At 42.2% G+C, this 17,961-nt stretch overlaps 1 protein-coding gene across 24 annotated transcripts in view; it reads left to right on the top strand.

Moving 5' to 3' along the window:
* SYTL2 (synaptotagmin like 2) overlaps positions 1-17,961 on the top strand; it is an 80,368-nt gene that overhangs the window by 12,957 nt on the left and 49,450 nt on the right. For all 24 annotated transcript variants that reach the window (XM_087966052.1, XM_087966045.1, XM_087966043.1 and 21 more), the window contains 3 exons: positions 4,629-4,693; positions 7,719-8,070; positions 16,826-16,974. In XM_087966052.1, the coding sequence (XP_087822178.1) occupies positions 7,970-8,070; positions 16,826-16,974 (250 nt within the window). In that variant the 5' untranslated portion in view covers positions 4,629-4,693; positions 7,719-7,969. The remainder of the gene's footprint in view (positions 1-4,628; positions 4,694-7,718; positions 8,071-16,825; positions 16,975-17,961) is intronic.

The following is a 17,961-nucleotide window of genomic DNA, read 5'->3' as shown; positions in this document are numbered from 1 at the left end:
AAATCTGGGTTTGCTTAACGACTGCCTGATTCATTTAACAATTACAGTGATTTCCTTAACAACCGTGACAAAAAAAAGTTGTAAAATCAGCTTCCTTGCTTTGCAACGGAAATTGCCAAGGACCACTTGTGCTCAACACAAACAACTGAGACTCATTTTTGAGGCTTGGCGATGTCTTGCAGATATAGACGGTGAACCAGTAGTATTTAAAACAACACTTGCTGTTTGCACTAAGTCTTAATCCCATTTATTAAACACATGCGTGACAAATAAGTTGGACTAATATCTCATTAAAGATCAGCCTGGGTTAACAGTTTAGCCAATGCTGCCTGTGATAAAGTTTATCAAATGAAACTTTTCCTGGGCTCTTGGTGTTGTTATCTTTATTGTTCAGCCTTTCTTTGCTTTTAGATAGGGAAATGGAGGAAACTGGGGGAAGAGAATCGGAAATTTAATGCTGGTTTATGTAGAAACATGCTAGAATTGCTTCTTGATCAACAACACTGCAGTAAAAGACAGAAAATACTTTATGAATAACTTATCTCTCTTGTACTCTGAATTTCCTGTCCTTTTATCTGTGTAGTTCAGATGCCCCGTTTGGCACATGGGAAAGAATTGGCAGTAGCTTCAGGCATGCCTCTAAAATAATGACCATTTGACTTTCTGAAGCGTCTGGCAAGAGATTGTAAGTTGCAAACTCACTAAAACTAGAGAAATTGCTTTTCCTTGTCGCTGGAGGAAATCAAAGCATGCCACCCCCGTCACCCAGTGGAGTCCATAAGAGAATTTTTCAGGAGTACATTTGAACCTGAGACCAGGAGATGTTGCACTGAAGCAATAAATGAATGGTTGTAAGTCAAGAATTACCTGTATGTTTTTTGAACTACAAGGTTTGCCTGCCAGCCAGTCTATAAACTGGATTGGAGTCTGTTACAGGCTCTTAAGAAACTCTTCCTAAATTCAGCATGAACCATGGAATTGAGTCGAGTCGAGTCGAGTCGAGTCGAGTCGAGTCGAGTAGAGTAGAGTAGAGTAGGATGGATTGGAGTGGACTAGAACAGAATTCTTTATTGGCCAAGTGTGATTGGACACACAAGGAATTTGTCTCTGGTGCATAAGCTCTCAGTGTACATACAAGTAAAATAAGTGATAAGTTGTGTTCATAATCATAAAATCATCATAAATCATCAGATACAATACTCAGTGATAGTCATAGGATGCTAAATATAAGCAATCAACATAAATCATCAGATACAAACAACAAAGTAGTGGTCATAAGATGCTAAAGGAATAGATAATAGGAAAGATGAGAAGGATAATACTAATATAGCCCTATTACATTGTTTGATGTCCTAGGGCAGAGGTCGCCAACCTTTTGGATCTCAGGGACCACCAAACTCATAATTTTAAATCCCGCGGACCACTAATATGAATTTTGACTGATGGTGCCTTGCTGACGTTTTCCCAGGGTCTCTGCAGAAACCCTGGGAAAATCCCCCCCAAAAGTCTGTAGGAAAATTCCCCACCCCATTTTCCTACCAGTCGATCATTATTTATTTGGGATCGCATGATACCGTGAGAGAGAGAGCGGGAGGGAGAGGGAGAGAGAGAGAGGGGGAGAGAGAGAGCCTTGTGTTCCTGTTGGCAGCCACTGTCCTAAGGCATAAGACCATGCTGTGGGAATTAGTTGTTTAACTGTCCTTGTGTCTAGTTATTTTGGCATGCAGTGCCCTGTAGCGGTGTCCTGGGGGGAGAAGTTGAAACAGTTTATGTCCAGGATGGGATGGGTCTGTAGTTATTTTCACAACTTTCTTTCTGGATCGTGCAGTATACAGGTCCTCAATGGGAGGCAGGCTGGTTGCAATTGTTTTTTCGGCAGTCCTAACTATCCGTTGAAGTCTGTGTCTGTCCTGTTTGGCTGTTGTGCTAAACTAGACAATTAGGGGTACAAATGACGGACTCAATAATTCCTCGGTAGAACTGTATCAGCAGCTTGACTTACAACCTGTAATTTGTCATGTTGTGAGGGTCATAAAAAGACCCACCCAATTTTATATGGCCCTTATTTGCAGATTGTTAAGTGAATCCCCATAGCTATTAAGGGAATGCCATGGCTGTTAATTAAACCACTTATGGGTGCAATTTTGCTAAAAACCAGATGTGAATGCTGATTTTCAACAAAATTGGTGTAAAATGTGATTGTCTGACTGCGAGATGGTACAAACAGCTATAAATAAATTAAAAAATATGTTCTAGGTCCTAGGATTCATACATGGGTTGGTGGCTTACAAATGTGACATATAAATAAATAAACATGGATTTAGTATGCATGAAAGTTTTAATCTGAGATTGCCAATATCTAAAAGTTAATTAAGGTTTTTTTAAAAGAAAGGTTATATATGAGCTATTTTCTTTATGCCATAATTTAGAAGACTGTAAATCAAAAAGTTCCAAATTTTGAACTGTAATATCAAAGAATAGTAGGAAAAAAAATATTGCAGACCAATATTGTAGGCCAAATTCAACATGTTCACCAACTGTAATTTAGTTTTCTCTATGTTTGTCAGATTTATATTCAAAACCCTAATTATACGGCAGTAAAGCACACAGATGTGTTCTAGACCACGATGTATTTTTGAGGCTGAATAAGTTGCCCACGTTGGCTTGGTCAAGTTTTAAAAACAATTTTAAAACCCCTAAAACTAAGAAGGTTAGTAAAAGTTTCCCTTTTTTAATGATCCTAAAATAAATCTGTAAAAATTTAGATCATAATACATCAGTATTAATTTGGCTAGTGTCCTGTCAGTGTGTGAGAGAGTTGAGGGCTGTTTGGAAACTGAAACAGTATTTGCTGTGTGAGCAAGGAGACAGCAAGGAGCCTGGGTGTAGCTTAGCTTAACTGTTCTGTACTAAAGCTGCTTGGTGCTGTCAAACTGAAACTGAAACTCATCTCCTCTGCTTGTGTTTTGCATTTGGAAGAGATTTCTTTTCAGGTGGGGAGGGGGAGTAGAACTCCTTAGCATCAGAGCGTGTTAATAATAATGTACGAATTACTAATGCTCTGATGGTCATTTCGAAAAATCCTTTCTTAGTGAGCACTTAGAAGCCAAGAGGAACATACGTGCCAAATTTCAAGTTTGTAGGCTTTACGGTTCTGGAGATTTTGTGATGATGTGTGAGTGGTATTTCGCTTTTATATATATAGATGTTAATGACCCCAGAATGATCTTCTAACTGACATATTAATACTTTATAAACAAAGGAGGGTTTCTTATACAGTTTTTCAGCCATTAGTCTGTCTTAAGGGTGTCAGTTGACCAGAATCTCATGGTTTCCTGCCTCTTAATGCCTTATCTGCAGTGACTTGATCAACAGCCAACCTATTTCCTGCCATTCTTTCCAATACAAAATATTATTTACAGAGAAGAGAAATATTCAGCACCAATTAGCAGGCTGTGTGGAAGTTAATGTATTTAAAATTCCAACATAGAGGGGGGTAACTTGAACTCTAATTGGGCACACCCAAACCAATTTGGAGCTGAATTCTGCTGTAACAAAATAATGAGTTGACTAGAGTGACCTTAGTGTTTATATAATAGTAACAGAATAGCAGAAGGGACCTTGGAGGTCATCCAGTCCAACCCCCTGCTCAAGCAGAAGACCCTATCCAAGCTCTTTTTAAAACCTCCTGTGATGGGGCATCCACAACTTCTGGAGGAAGCCAACACTGGAAGTTTTTAAGAAAAGATTAGATAACCACTTGTCTGAAATGGTACAGGGTTTCCTGCCTAAGCAGGGGGTTGAACTAGAAGACCTCCAAGGTCCCTTCCAATTCTATTCTATTCTATTCTATTCTATTCTATTCTATTCTAGCAATAGAATTGTTCTCTCTGTTAGGAAATTCCTCCTTATTTACAGGTTGGATCTTTCCTTGATTAGTTTCCATTCATTACTTCTTGTCCTGCTTTCAGGTGCTTTGGAGATCCTTATTCATATCTTTGGGAAACACTAAAAAGCTAGATTGGGGTTAGGTTACTGTGAACAAAAATTGTAGGGTGCTAGGCATGAATGCTGATTTGATGGCACATAATCTAATTACTAAACATAATCAAAGCTACTAAAAAGTAGAAGGAAATAGAGAATCAACCAACTAACTAACCAATAAAAAAAATCCTTATTAACCATAAGGAAAGTGGAATTTGGGACACATTCTGCCTTTTCCTGAACTGTGTGGTTCTCCTTGACTCTGAGAGCAACCAGTGAAATGGTTCTTCCCTTACATGGATGTGCTAAAAGTGTACATACTAATAGCTGAGCTATCTATGCTCTTAGCATTGCGGAAGTCCATAAGGATGTGGTTTATGACAGGGGGAGCTCGCAACACAAAGTTCTGTGTTGTGTTATTTATAAATGATACCATGCTTCTAATACTCTTTCATTCCACCCAGAATAAATGGAATGCAAGTCTACATTGTAGGTCTTCATGGTTGCAACCAAAAGGTGTTTTTTTTCCAGAGGATGAACCATATTAAGGGATGGTAGCATAAACAGTAAAGAATCCTGCGTCAATTCAGAGTTACGGGCATATTACAGAGGAAATTTTATGGATGGAAATCTATTTTTTTCAGATGTCATGAAGTAGCCTGTGGTCTCCTAAGAGCTGACTCTCATCGTAACTTTCTTCGACTTTGAGGTGACATTACTTTCTTCTTAATGCCCATATTGAAAATGTACATACTAGCTGAGATCTGAGAGGGTGGGTGCTTCGATGTTCTTCTTTGAAATAATTTTCCGTTCCCCAATTCTGGGAAGGGCACACCCAATTTTGACACATCATGCCTACCCTTCCTGTCCTATTGTCCCCATTTATTCGTACCTATTTCCTGTATTCTTACTCATGTTTATACTTATATCTATTATCTTGTAAGCGATTGACAAATCAAATCAATCAATCAATCAATTAATTAATATATTTTTTTGACACAAATGGTGAGATTTTGCTCTAAAATCATACAAAAGCGTAAACACGTCATGGCTAAAAAGATAGGATGAATCATAGCAAGGCAAACATTTACAATTCATCCTGCTTTAATATTGTGTACCATCAGGTAATCTACACTACTTCCTCCATTTCATTTCTTCTTACTGATATTTTAATATGTACAGATGCATAGGCTGTAAAGTTTCAAATAAAGCAGGTAATGTTTTATAGATAATTTATATGTTTAATTAACTAGATCAGCTCAACAGTTTTACAGATTTTACGTTCATAATTTTATGCCATCTGGAATTTACCTATATATTCCAATAAGGGAGAATATTTGTTGCTTAGTTTAGTTTACTTAATTGTCATTGCACCTCGTACAATGAAATCAAACACCATCTTCAGTGCACATCATGACCATGAAAATAAACACAAACACACATCCTTCACTCTCCACACATAGAACCGAAACCCCCAACACTGCACCAACACTGCACTATACAGTAGAATTCAACAGAGCGACTGCCCTGGGAAAGAAGCTGTTTTTCAGCCTATTTGTGCTTGTTTTTAATATTCTGTACCGTCTGCCAGATGGTAATAGATCAAAAAAAGGGTGCCCAGGATGAGATGGATCTTTGAGAATGTTTTGAACTTTCTTAAGGCAGCGGGATCCTCTAGACAATGACATTAACCCTCTGGAGTGCTGTCCTATCTGCCCCTGTGCAATTGGCAAACCATACAGAGGTGCAGGAAGTTAAGATACTCTCTGTGGTGCAGCGGTAGAAGGTCACCAGCAGTTTTTCATTCGGTTGTTGTTTTCTGAGAAGTCTCAGGTAGTATAATCCCTGCTGGGCCCTTTTGACCAGGGCTGCAATGTGAGCACCTCCAAGTCAGGTCGTCTTTTATGGTAACACCCAGAAACTTAAAACTGGCCACTTGCTCCACTCGGTCTCCATTGATAAGCAAGGGCTGGAGGTCTGATCTTTTCCTTCTATAGTCCACTATAAGGGACTATAAGCTCAGGGTTGAAATGAGGAATCCTTGGTGAATCTCTGAGCTTGGTTGTTTTCTTGCAGACTTTTCAGTACCAAAACTAGGTAACATCCTCAATGCTAACGCTAGCAGTGATGATGTTACCTAGTATGGTAATGAAACGTACCAAGGACCTCTCACCTATATATAGGTAGTCCTCAGCTTATGACCACAATTGAGCCCAAACTTTTTGTGGTTAAGTGAGACATTTGTTAAGTGAGTTTTGCCCCATTTTACGACTCTTCTTGCCACAGTTGCTAAGTGAATCACTGCAGTTGATAAGTTAGTTAACCCGGTTGTTAAATGAACCTTGCCTTCTCCCTTGACTTTGCTTGTGAGAAGGTTGCAAGATGGAATCACATGACCTTGGAACACAGCCAACGGTCATAAATGTGAACCAAATGGCTAAGCATCTGAATTTTGATGACATGATTGTGGGATGCTGCAAAGGTTGTAACTGAAAAAAACGGTATAAGCCACATTTTTCAGTGACGTTGTAACTTTGGACAGTCACTAAACGAACTGTTGTATGCCAAGGACTACTTGTATTCAGTTTCCCATATGTAGATGTATATTTTGCTGGATTTTTTTTCTCTCTTTTTTTCTACTGATTACTGATTGTACTAAACTTTGTTCTGCACAGTTTGTTCCCCAAAGGTGCTTTTTTTCAAGAGGCAAGTGGACTTCCTGGTTTTTCTTGGAAGACATTTCACTTCTCATCCAGAAACTTCTTGGATGAGAAGCGAAACATCTTCAGAGAAAAACCAGACAGACCAGTTGCCTCTTGAAAAAAGCACAACCATGACCTAGAGCAGTGGTTGCCAACCAGTGGGCCAGGGACCACTGGTGGTCTGCAAGAAAATTTTGGTGGTCTGCAGAGAAATGTCACCGCCAAAGCACCCCCCAAAGCAATTAATCCAGGCTGCACGGGAATACAAGGCTGCACCACCCACATGGCCTGCAGGAACACAAGGCTTGCATCACTTACATTGCAAACAACACGAGGTAGTGAGAGGAGGAGGGAAAGGGCAGCGGGGGGGGGGACTTGCCCCACTCGCCCCACGTGCCTCGCTGGTTACCGGGCTGCTTTTTTCCGCTTCTTTCTTCTTCTGCTTTTGGCTGCATGCAAGGAAAGCAGCAAAAGTCTTTCTTTCTCTCCCCCAAACTCTGCCAGAAATGAGTCTTTGGGACCCTGCATGGTATCCTGCTCCAAGAGGCTGTGCTGGCAAAGACTCATTTCTGGAAGAGCTTGGGGGAGAGAGAGAAAGACTTCTGCTGCTTCTGCTGCTTTCCTTGCATGAAACCAAAAGTCTCTCTCTCTCTCTCTCTCTCTCTCTCTCTCTCTCTCTCTCTGTCTCTCTGTCTCTCTCTCTCCCCACCCTGAGAACGGAGCTGGAGACGGTATCCTGTGAACCCAAATAAAGAATGATCAATTGGTAGGAAAACGGGGTGGGGAATTTTCCTGCAGACTTTTTTCCTGTAGCCACCGTCAGTCAAAATTCATATTATTGGTCCGCGGGATTTAAAATTATGAATTTGGTGGTCCTTGAGGTCCAAAAGTTTGGTGACCCCTGACCTGGAGGACTCAGAATCTCCAGTTGGTTCTGTTGTGATAATAGAATCTCACCCTATCAATTTGACCTCCTTCCTCCCATCTTTTCTTCTATTCGAATTGAATATTTCTCTTCTTCTCCTCCTGTAGATGAAGACCTTCTTGGTATAAACACCTCCCCGTAACAGCTGTATGATGAGCATCATCCAGGAAGGCGAACTCCACTTAAGAGACTCTTGGCTATTGATGTATACCTTGCTCAAACCCTGCAACAGAATTTAGATTTTTTTTCCTTTTTTTAAAAAAAGCCGTGTTTGCTGTGGCTTGGTAGACCTACTAGTGCTGGCCTTGCCAGTGAAGATTTTTGGACTTCTTTTCCTACTTGGCTGTAAGCCAACAAGATGATCGATTTGAGCTTCCTTACAGATGAAGAGCAGGAGGCAATTCTGAGAGTGTTGCAGCGGGATGCAGACTTAAAGAAGGCCGAAGCGGAGAGGATCAGGTAAGGGCCTCAAATAATTGCACACTTGTACAGATTGGCTTGAATCGAAGACATGAATGGGTAGAGATTGCTCAACTGTTACCTTTGTTCAGAGTTGCTGAATTAATCACTGTTTATGAAGAGGGTTTGGGCTTTGTTCCAGGCTTTTGAATAGTTAGAGCTTTTAGGAGAACAAGGCAAATATTTTCCTTTTGAATCATTATGCCTTCCCTGGGGAAGACCATGCATGCAGGGGTGGGATTCAAATTTTTTAACTACCGGTTCTGTGGGCATGGCTTAGTTGATGGGCGAGGCTTGGTGGTCATGTTATTGGCTGGGCGTGGCCAACTCAATATCACTCACATCGAGGCACGCATCTCCTCACCTGGCTTCTCATGACTGTGGGGATGCTGCAACAATCGTAAGTGTGAAAAATGGTCATAAGTCACTTTTTTCAGTGCCATTGTAACTTTGAATGGTCACTCCACACGAGCAAAGTATCAGCAAAGGAAGGGACAAAAACTCCAGAGAAGTTCCTGAGACAGGAAGTCTAGTCCTGCCAAGAATGTAATAAGGGTTAACGGAGAGGCCGTTTCTGTAAGCAACACCAGAATGTTTCCTTCCTGCCTTCCTTACAGGATTAGGCCAGTAATTTCTTCTAACAACTGATTTTCTGAACTGCTTAGAATGTTAACAACCGGTTCTAGCGAATAGGTGTGAACCGGTAGAATTCCACCCCTGCTTTCATGGAGAGATTTGGATAGTTCACCTGTTGCAAGACATTAATTAATTAATTAATTAATTAATTAGTGGAACAACTTGCCTGCCGAGGTTGTGGGTGCTCCATCACTGGAGTTTCCCTTTTTCCCCGCCTTTTTCTTCTGTATGCTATTCTGTGGCTTACCTGATGCTTTACCTCACAATGCAGTGAAGTGCTCGACCACCTTATTTACTGCAATTATATTTATATAAAACTACAAGTTCCTTTCAGTGTCTCCCATTTCTTACAGTCACTGGCTGCGCAATTCCCTGACATTCACTTAGAATAACTTTATTGTCACTTTGAAAGTACACTAATTGGCACACCATAAAATGAAATTTTGTTGCATGTATATTGCACTTCCAATATATATATAGTACATAAATATGACAAAATAAATAAATACATGCATACAAAATTATGCATATACCCACATATATTATATGACACAGAGAAACAACACAGTCTAGTTCGGATGTAGACATGTACATAGCAAGAAAAACGAATCTTGCAAGATTACTAGACGGATAACATGGGGAACAAAAAAAAAGTTTCTCAAATAAAGTTTGAGAACTGTTTCTGAAAGCATCTGGGCTTCTTTTCATTCTAGATCTAGACATTCTAGATCAGGAGTGTCTGATATTGGCAACTTGAAGACGCATGAACTTCCCACTCCCAGAATTCCCCAATCAACATTGTTGGCTGGAGAATTCTGAGAGTTGAAGTCTATGCGTCTTCAAGTTGCCAAGATTTGAGAATCCCTGTTCTAGAGCAGCAACCCTCCATCTTTTGGGCACCAGGGACCGGTTCCATGGAGAGATGCTCTTCCGCAGACTGGAGGGAGCGTGGTTTTGTGTGTGGTCTGCATCCCATGGATGGGGCTTCACTTGTTTGCGCGGCCCAGTTTCTGGCATGCTGCAGGTGGGTCCACCAACTGGGATTTGGGGTTCCGTATTCTAGAACAGAGTATTTTCCAGGTTGGCTGCTGTGGGGGTGGGGGGGAAGAGGGGATGGTTTTGTGGGAAGGGTAGTAGCACGTGCACATGCAAACGCACGAGTGAGCTGGGCCGAGAGCACCTGCGACCACACATTGCACTCACCACATTGGCACGAGTGGGGCCAAGTGCCCGCAATGCTTGTGTAAGTGGGGCTCTGAATGCCCACTATACTCATGCGAATGGGGCTGATTGCCTGCAACACTTGTGCGAGTTAGGCTCCAAGCTCCGGCAACACTCGCATGAGTGGCACAGGCTGACTGTGACACTGGCGTGAGTTAGGCTCCAAGTGCCTGCAACGCTCATGTGAGTGGGGCTGAAGGCCCACGACACTCACGTAAGTGGGGCCGAGTGTCTTCAATACTTTTCTGAGTTAGGCTACGAGTGCCTGCGATGCTAAGGTGAGATTCAAAAATATTTTTTTTCATGTGGTGGTCGGATTCAAAATTTTTTGACTACTGGTTCTGTGGGTGTGGCTTGGTGGGCAAGGCTTGGTGGGTGTGACAGGGGAAGGATATTGCAAAATCTCCATTCCCTCCCCACCCCACTAACCTGCTTTCCAGCTCCGTTCTCCTGTGCAGGGCAACAAAAGAAGATCAACTGGGACTCGGGAGGCAGAGAAGAGATGGGGGCGGGGCCAGTCAGAGGTGGCTTTTGCTGGTTGTCTGAACTACTCAAAATTTTCGCTATCGGTTCTCCAGAACTGGTTAGAACCTGCTGAATACCACCTCTGGCTGTGAGTCCCGCAACACTTGTGCGAGTGGAGCAGTGCTTGCATGTACAGATGTGTGTATACAAGCCAGGCTCTCACATGGCTCACTTGCAGGGGTGGGATTCTACCAGTTCGCACCTATTTGGTAGAACCGGTTGTTAACATTCTAAGCAGTTCAGAGAACCGGTTGTTAGAAGAAATTACTGGGCTAATCCTGTAAGGAAGACAGGAAGGAAACATTCTGGTGTTGCTTACAGAAACTGCCTCTCCGTTAACCCTTATTACATTCTTGGCAGGACTAGACTTCCTGTCTCAGGAACGTCTCTTGAGTTTTTCCCCCCTCCTTTGCTGGTACTTTGCTTGTGTGGAGTGACCATTCAAAGTTACAATGGCACTGAAAAAAGTGACTTATGACCATTTTTCACACTTATGACTATTGCAGCATCCCCACAGCCACGAGAGTCCAGGCGAGGAGATGTGTGCCTCGAAGTGAGTGATGTTGAGTTGGCCACGCCCAGCCAGTCACATGATCACCAAGCCACGCCCACCAATTAAGCCATGGCCACAGAACTGGTTGTTAAAAAAATTGCAAATAGGCTGTGGCCTGGTAGTGGGCTATGGCTCACAGGCTGGGGGCCCCTGTTCTAGGGGTCCTCTAATGGAGAATTTGGTTTCTAGGAAAGTTATGTCTCTAGACAAAGTGTATGACATCTCTTCTTGGTTGTTTTTCTTTTGGATTGTGGTTTTAGAGTTTCCTCGCTTGGCCACGGCATTTGTCTACATTCCATTCTCAGGACCTTTTGGCTGAGAGACCAGTTAACAGCCACATAGCTAACTACATTTTAGCCCTTGCACAAGATCTGATAAACCTCTGGCAACATATCCCAGGCTGCTCAGTGAGCTGATAAAAACAGAGGGAAAAACCTGTAAATTCAGCCAGTGGGTCTGGAATACTCATACTCGGTTTTGTGGATGTAATAACAGTATACAGGATACCCCGGTGGGGTTTAAGGAAAGGTTAAAAATAAACTGGCACTTTTGGACTCTTACCACCAAGGCCACTGGCACCATGCAGTCTGAGAAAGTGAAACGTTGTGGTTGTGTTTACACTAGGAGAACACCCTCTGCTGTTTTTGCTAGGTTTTCTTTTGTGGCAGGAACCTTTAAAATAGCAAATGCGTTTGTGTGCTTGTGTGTGCGTTTTACTTTTTCAGTTTTAAACTCTGCAAGTTGGCTTATCTAAGCATGTAAACTGAAAAGGACAATAACCTGGGTTGATGCACAACTCTCAGTCTGTATCTGCGGGGCTTATCTTTAGGGCTTATCTTTGTCCTCCTTGTGGATCCAGCTACAAATAGGGTAATCCAGGGAGTTGCGACTAGGTGGCAGAGGTAATCATTTGCCAAAAAATAGGGACATCACCAATTTGTTCCAGTTTCTGACTCCGAAGCACAGCAAAAAAGCTGCTTGTTATATTCTCCAAGAAAAGGAAGAACAATTTTGGATCACCTGTCTGTCTGTCATTCTACCTACCCACCTACCTACCTACCTACCTACCTACCTACCTACCCATCCATCCATCCATCCATCCATCCATCTATCTTTCTACTTCCCTCCCTTCCTCTATAACTCCCTAAACATCTTCCTTCCTTCCTCCCTCCCTCCCTCCCCTCCCTCCCTCCCTCCCTCCCTTCCTTCCTTCCTTCCTTCCTTCCTTCCTTCCTTCCTTCCTTCCTTCTTCCTTCCTTCCTTCCTCCTTCCTTCCTTCTTCCCTCCCTCCCTCCTTCCATCCATCCATCCATCCATCCATCCATCCAAAATCTATCATCTGTCTGTCTGTCTGTCTGTCTGTCTGTCTGTCTGTGTCTCTCTGTCTGTCTGTCTGTCTAATTTTAAAGCCATCCATCTGCCTCACTGACCAAGGTCAGGAAGTCGCATAAGGCCTGGTAGCATTTTGTACATTGGGCATAATTGTTCCTTCCTTAAGCAGGATGACTCAGCGGTTGACAGCTGTCCAACTGACAGTTCGGATTTGAGACCCGTGCCATGTGACAGGGTGAGCTCCCATTCTTGGCCCAGCTCCTGTCCAGATAGCAGTCCGAAAGCATGCAAATGCGAGTAGATCAATAGGTACCACTTTGGTAGGAAGGTAACAGCATTCCGTGCGCCTTGACATATAGTCAGGCTGGCCACATGACCATGGAAGTTTCTTCGGACAACGCTGACTCCCTTGGCTAGGAAATGGAGATGAGCACCATCCCATAGAGTTGGTCATGACTGGACAGGGGAAAACTTTACTTTATCTTCAAGCAGCATGCGAAGGAGACGGAAGTCAACTTGTATGTTTGCTTATAGTATTACTCAGCTGGGCTGGGTTCCCATTCTTTAGGAAGGCAAGGGTGAAAATAAGCTCTAAATCTTCATGCATGAGAAAAGTTACAGACGGAGAGCTTGTTTTCCCTTTTCGAAGAATTGGTAAAGGAAAATTCCTGTGGCCAAGTGAGCTGTAATGTACGAGTCAGGAGATCTCAATTCTGCTTCTTATTGGATCAGTCTGTGATATGTTGCCAGAGTTTTAAATTTCTTCTTGGCTCCTTCTGCCTGGAAGAGGAAAGCAGAAATTTAGCCATTAAACCATGTTCTCACAATGTCCCTAAATGTTCAAGTAATTAATATGTATTCTTGATTAGTGACTTGTCTCTGTTTGGCCTTAGTTGGGCTTTCTATGCATTGTACTGTTTTTCAGCTATATTCTACAGGTAGTCCTTGACTACTTAAAACGATTCATTTAGTGACCATTCAGAGTTACAACAGCACTGAAATAAAGTGACTTACAACAAAGTCTGTGATCCGAATTTGGGCACTTGGCAACCAACATGCATTTAGGATGGTTGCAACATCCTGGGGTCATGTGGTTGGCTTTTGCGAACTTCCCAACCATCTTCCAACAAGCAAAGTCAGTCTGGTTCACTTAACACAATTCGCTTAATGACTGCAGTGATTTGCTTAACAATTGTGGCAAAGAAAAGGTCACAATGTCGGGTGCAACTTACTTAACAGCTGACTTGTTAGCAATGGAAACACTGGTCCCAATTGTTGTCCTAAGTTGACAACAAATTCTTCCTCTAATAAGGAAGAACTGTATTGTTCTTCCTTATTAGAATTGAATTTTTGCCACCTTTCCTTGCCGCAGTTGTTAAGTGAATCACTGCAGTTCTTAAGTGAATCTGGCTTCTCATTTGACTTTGCTTGTCAGAAAGTCGCAAAAGAGGATCACATGATCCTGGGACATTGCAGCCATCATAAATATGAGCCAGTTGCTAGGCGCCTGAATTTTGATCTCGTTGACCACGGGGATGCTGCGGTGGTCGTAAGTTACTTTTCTCAGTTCCGTTGTAGCTTCCAATAGTCACTAAGTGAACTGTTGTAGGTCAAGGACTACCTGTACAAATAAAATTTAAATTAGATCATAACCAGGGGTGGGCTGCAAAAATTTAACAACCGGTTCTCTTCCCGGTTACTGGTTGGGTGGGGCCATGGTGGATGTGGCCTAGTTGGCCTCCTGCACCATAGCGGGGGGGGCACGTTTTCATCCTCCCCGGGCTCTGGAGGCTTTCATGGAGCCTCTGGGAGGTGAAAATGGCCGCCTCTGGGAGGTGAAAATGGCCGCCTCTAGGAGGTGAAAATGGCCACCTCTGGGCTCCGGAGGCCCTCTGGAGGCTGGAAACGGGCCTGTTTCTGGCCTTCCAGGGCCTCCGGGAGGCCCGTTTTTCACCCTCCCTGAGCCTCTGTGCGGGCCCTGTACTTACCTGGCATCCAAAATTGGCCGCGTGGGGAGTCCAGGGAGGGGCAGGGCGGGGTCAGTGGGATCAGCCAGAGGTGGGATTTACCGGTTCACCGAACTGGTGAATTAGCTACAGGTTAGCTAAGGGTTTGCCCGAATCGGGGTGAACTGATAGCACACCCCTGATCATAGCTCTCTTCTTTCTATGAATTCTCCTATGTATAATCATAGAAACCATAAATCACAAGTTCATGTTTTTAATTTTTACACAAAATTTCCACAAGAGATTTCCAATCATTAATAAATGTAGTTAATGCCTTTTCTCTAACAAAGAAGTCAACGTTTCCATTTCAGCAAAATCTGTCGATTTCCATAGTAGTAGTGTTGAGTCTTTCCATCTCCTTGCATGTAATAATCTCGCTACGGTAATCATATATTGAAATGAAACTTAATGAAAGCTAATTGAGTGTCTGTTCACTTGTTTCAGGAATCTTTTGTAACATAGCGTTCATTTGTGGGGAGCATTTGTGGGGTGCATTTAAGAGTTTTAGAGGTGGGCCGATCAGGAACGGATTCTTCATCCCCGGTTAATATGGCCATTAATTGGAAAAAAAAATACCTGTTGTCAGTTTTGGTTAAATATCTGGTTCCACTTGTATACAATCTGAAATGTATTCATTCCATTTCTTTGATTTACAGTGTATAGCTTCCGATCATGCAATTTGCTTGTCTAAGCAGCTAACACAAAATTAGACATGAATAAATGAGAGTAACTAACAATAAAACAACTGTAGCACAGTAATACCCAAACTTAAACCATATGATTCCAGTCGTGTCAAAAACACGCCTTTGAAGCTAAGAGCATTTTGCCTTTCAAAAGAAACTACGCAATAGCAGGGAGAAAGTGAGTGTGAATTCTAACTAATGCAAATGATCTAAATTTTCAGAAAGCCTGGACCTCTTCAAAATTAGACATGAATAAATGAGAGTAACTAACAATAAAACAACTGTAGCACAGTAATACCCAAACTTAAACCATATGATTCCAGTCGTGTCAAAAACACGCCTTTGAAGCTAAGAGCATTTTGCCTTTCAAAAGAAACTACGCAATAGCAGGGAGAAAGTGAGTGTGAATTCTAACTAATGCAAATGATCTAAATTTTCAGAAAGCCTGGACCTCTTCAAAATTAGACATGAATAAATGAGAGTAACTAACAATAAAACAACTGTAGCACAGTAATACCCAAACTTAAACCATATGATTCCAGTCATGTCAAAAACACGCCTTTGAAGCTAAGAGCATTTTGCCTTTCAAACAAAACTAAACAATAGCAGGGAGAAAGTGAGTGTGAATTCTAACTCATGCAAATGATCTAAATTTTCAGAAAGCCTGGACCTCTTCACTGCTCATTCTAAGAACTGTTTTAGCGCTACGATTAACAGGTGGAGCGTAAAAATAAACATTGCATTAACAGGTGGAATTTTTGTCTTCTGACCAGTCATATTTATTCAAAGGGTGTTCCATAGCTGCAGCTAGAAAGAACCACATTGTGGTAAGACAGAGGAGGTGGTTTAAAAAAAATGAAAATACAAGTAGTACCCTGTTTCCCCCAAAATATGACCTTCCCTGAAAGTAAGTCCTACCTTGATTTTTACACATGTGCCCGACCCCAAAATAAGCCCTAATTAAGATCCTGCCCAATCCAGAGTGCACAGGTAAAAATTAAGCTAGGGTGGGGATTGAAGGGTGGAGCTGCCCTAACTACTTACACTTGGGACAGTTGTAATCAGGTCTCGCACACCCCAACACCTGCCTTACTGGCCCATTTTTTTCTGCAGCTGGCAAATCTGGCAAGTCTTTCCAGAAGGCCTCTGCAGCTGATAACAAAGCTCTGGATCGATCTGGCCACAGAAGAAGAAATTCCTGAAGGCCTCTAACAGTGAAAAGGAGGGTGGGGGCGACACGCACAAGTGAGGCTAGTCAGTGGATGATGTCCCCCCAAAATAAAACCTGGTGACTTTTTTGGTGGAAAAAAAACATAAGACAGGGTCTTATTTTTGGGGAAACACGGTATGTATTGGGCAATTCCAGTTGAACAATATCTTCATGGAAACATATTGGATAGGCAAAGAAAAGAGGACAACTATTTGATTGCTCTGGAACTTAAAACATACTTCAAAAATTAGTTAAAATATATTATTTGCTTGTTCTCACACTTATCTTATTCTGGTTGCAACATGCAGATAGTCCTTGCTTAATGACCATCAATAAGACCATCATAAAACCTTGAAATTCCAAAACCAGGTCGTATGTACCTGTTCAAAGTTATGACAGACCTCGCACAAAAGGTACATACGACCTGGTTCTGGAATTTCAAGAGTGGCACAATTGACAAATATTCATTCATTCATTCATTCATTCATTCATTCATTCATTCATTCTCTAGTTCTACTGAATTACACTTTTTGTGATTTCCCCCATGTGCCCGATATAATAACCACTGTATTTTTCATTACTTTTCTAGGAATTTACCTGAAAAAGTAAAAGATGATGTCCAAGTCAAGAATATGAGTGGGCAGTGGTTTTATGAAGCCAAGGCAAGGAGGCACAGAGAGAAAATACATGGAGCCGATATTATCCGGGCATCAATAAGAAGGAAGCCCTTGACAATAGGTATATGTTGATTTATAAAAAAAAAATAAGCATGGCTTTTTGAAGAAGGAGAAATGTTTGTTTTGGTAGATCTCCAATCAGGAACACACTTTCTTGTGGTTAAAATGAGGAAGGGATTTTAATGATCCTGATTCGAATCAGTTTTCCTCCAGTCTGCTACCCTCTAAATGTTTGGCGCTCCCATGTCCAAATCCAATTCCAAGCCAGCACGATCAGTGGCTCTAAGTGGAGAATCTACTTACCTACTTCCTGCCTGCCTGCCCTCCTGCCTACCTACCTGCTTTTTTACTTACCTATCTGCCTATCTACCTACTACCTATCTACCTACCCATCTATCTATCTGCCTGCCTGCCTGCCTGCCTGTCTATCTGTCTGCCTACCTGCCTGCCTCTTGCCTATCTATCTACCTACCTGCCTGTCTGCCTACCTAATTATTTACTTACCTGCCTGCCTTCCTATCTACCTACTTACCTATATACTTATCTATCTGCCCACCTACCTGACTGCCTACTTGCCTGCCTTTCTGTCTGCCTGCCTACCTGCCTCCTGCCTATCTACCTACTAACCTGCCTGCCTACCTATTTATCTACCTATCTACTTGGCCACTCACTCTCCAAGCAACTCAGAATCAATGGAAGTCAATGTACTGAATGAAGACTCTCTACCACAATAAAAATGCTTAGATGATTTATCCATACTCCCATCTAGTTCAAGAGCCGTTGGAGTAACTGGGTGTTTCCAGAATAACTAATTTCTCCTGTACAGGTAGTCCTTGAATTATGACCAAAATTGGGGACCGGAAAATTTGTTGTTAAACAGAGTGGTCATTAAGTGAGGCATCACAGGACTGTCCCTGATTTTATAACCTTTTTGCTGCAGTTGTTACGTGAACCACCAAGTGACTTGTGATTTGCAACCTCCTGCCGGCTTTCCCGTTGACTTTGCTCGTCTGGAGCCAGCTAGGAGGTTTGCAAATGGTGATCATGT

This window comes from Notechis scutatus, chromosome 5 (assembly GCF_049901735.1).
Source record: "Notechis scutatus isolate UNSWTSFEM ecotype Mainland chromosome 5, rNotScu1.2, whole genome shotgun sequence".
Lineage (NCBI taxonomy): Eukaryota > Metazoa > Chordata > Lepidosauria > Squamata > Elapidae > Notechis > Notechis scutatus.
This window is presented reverse-complemented; position numbering and strand designations above follow the sequence as displayed.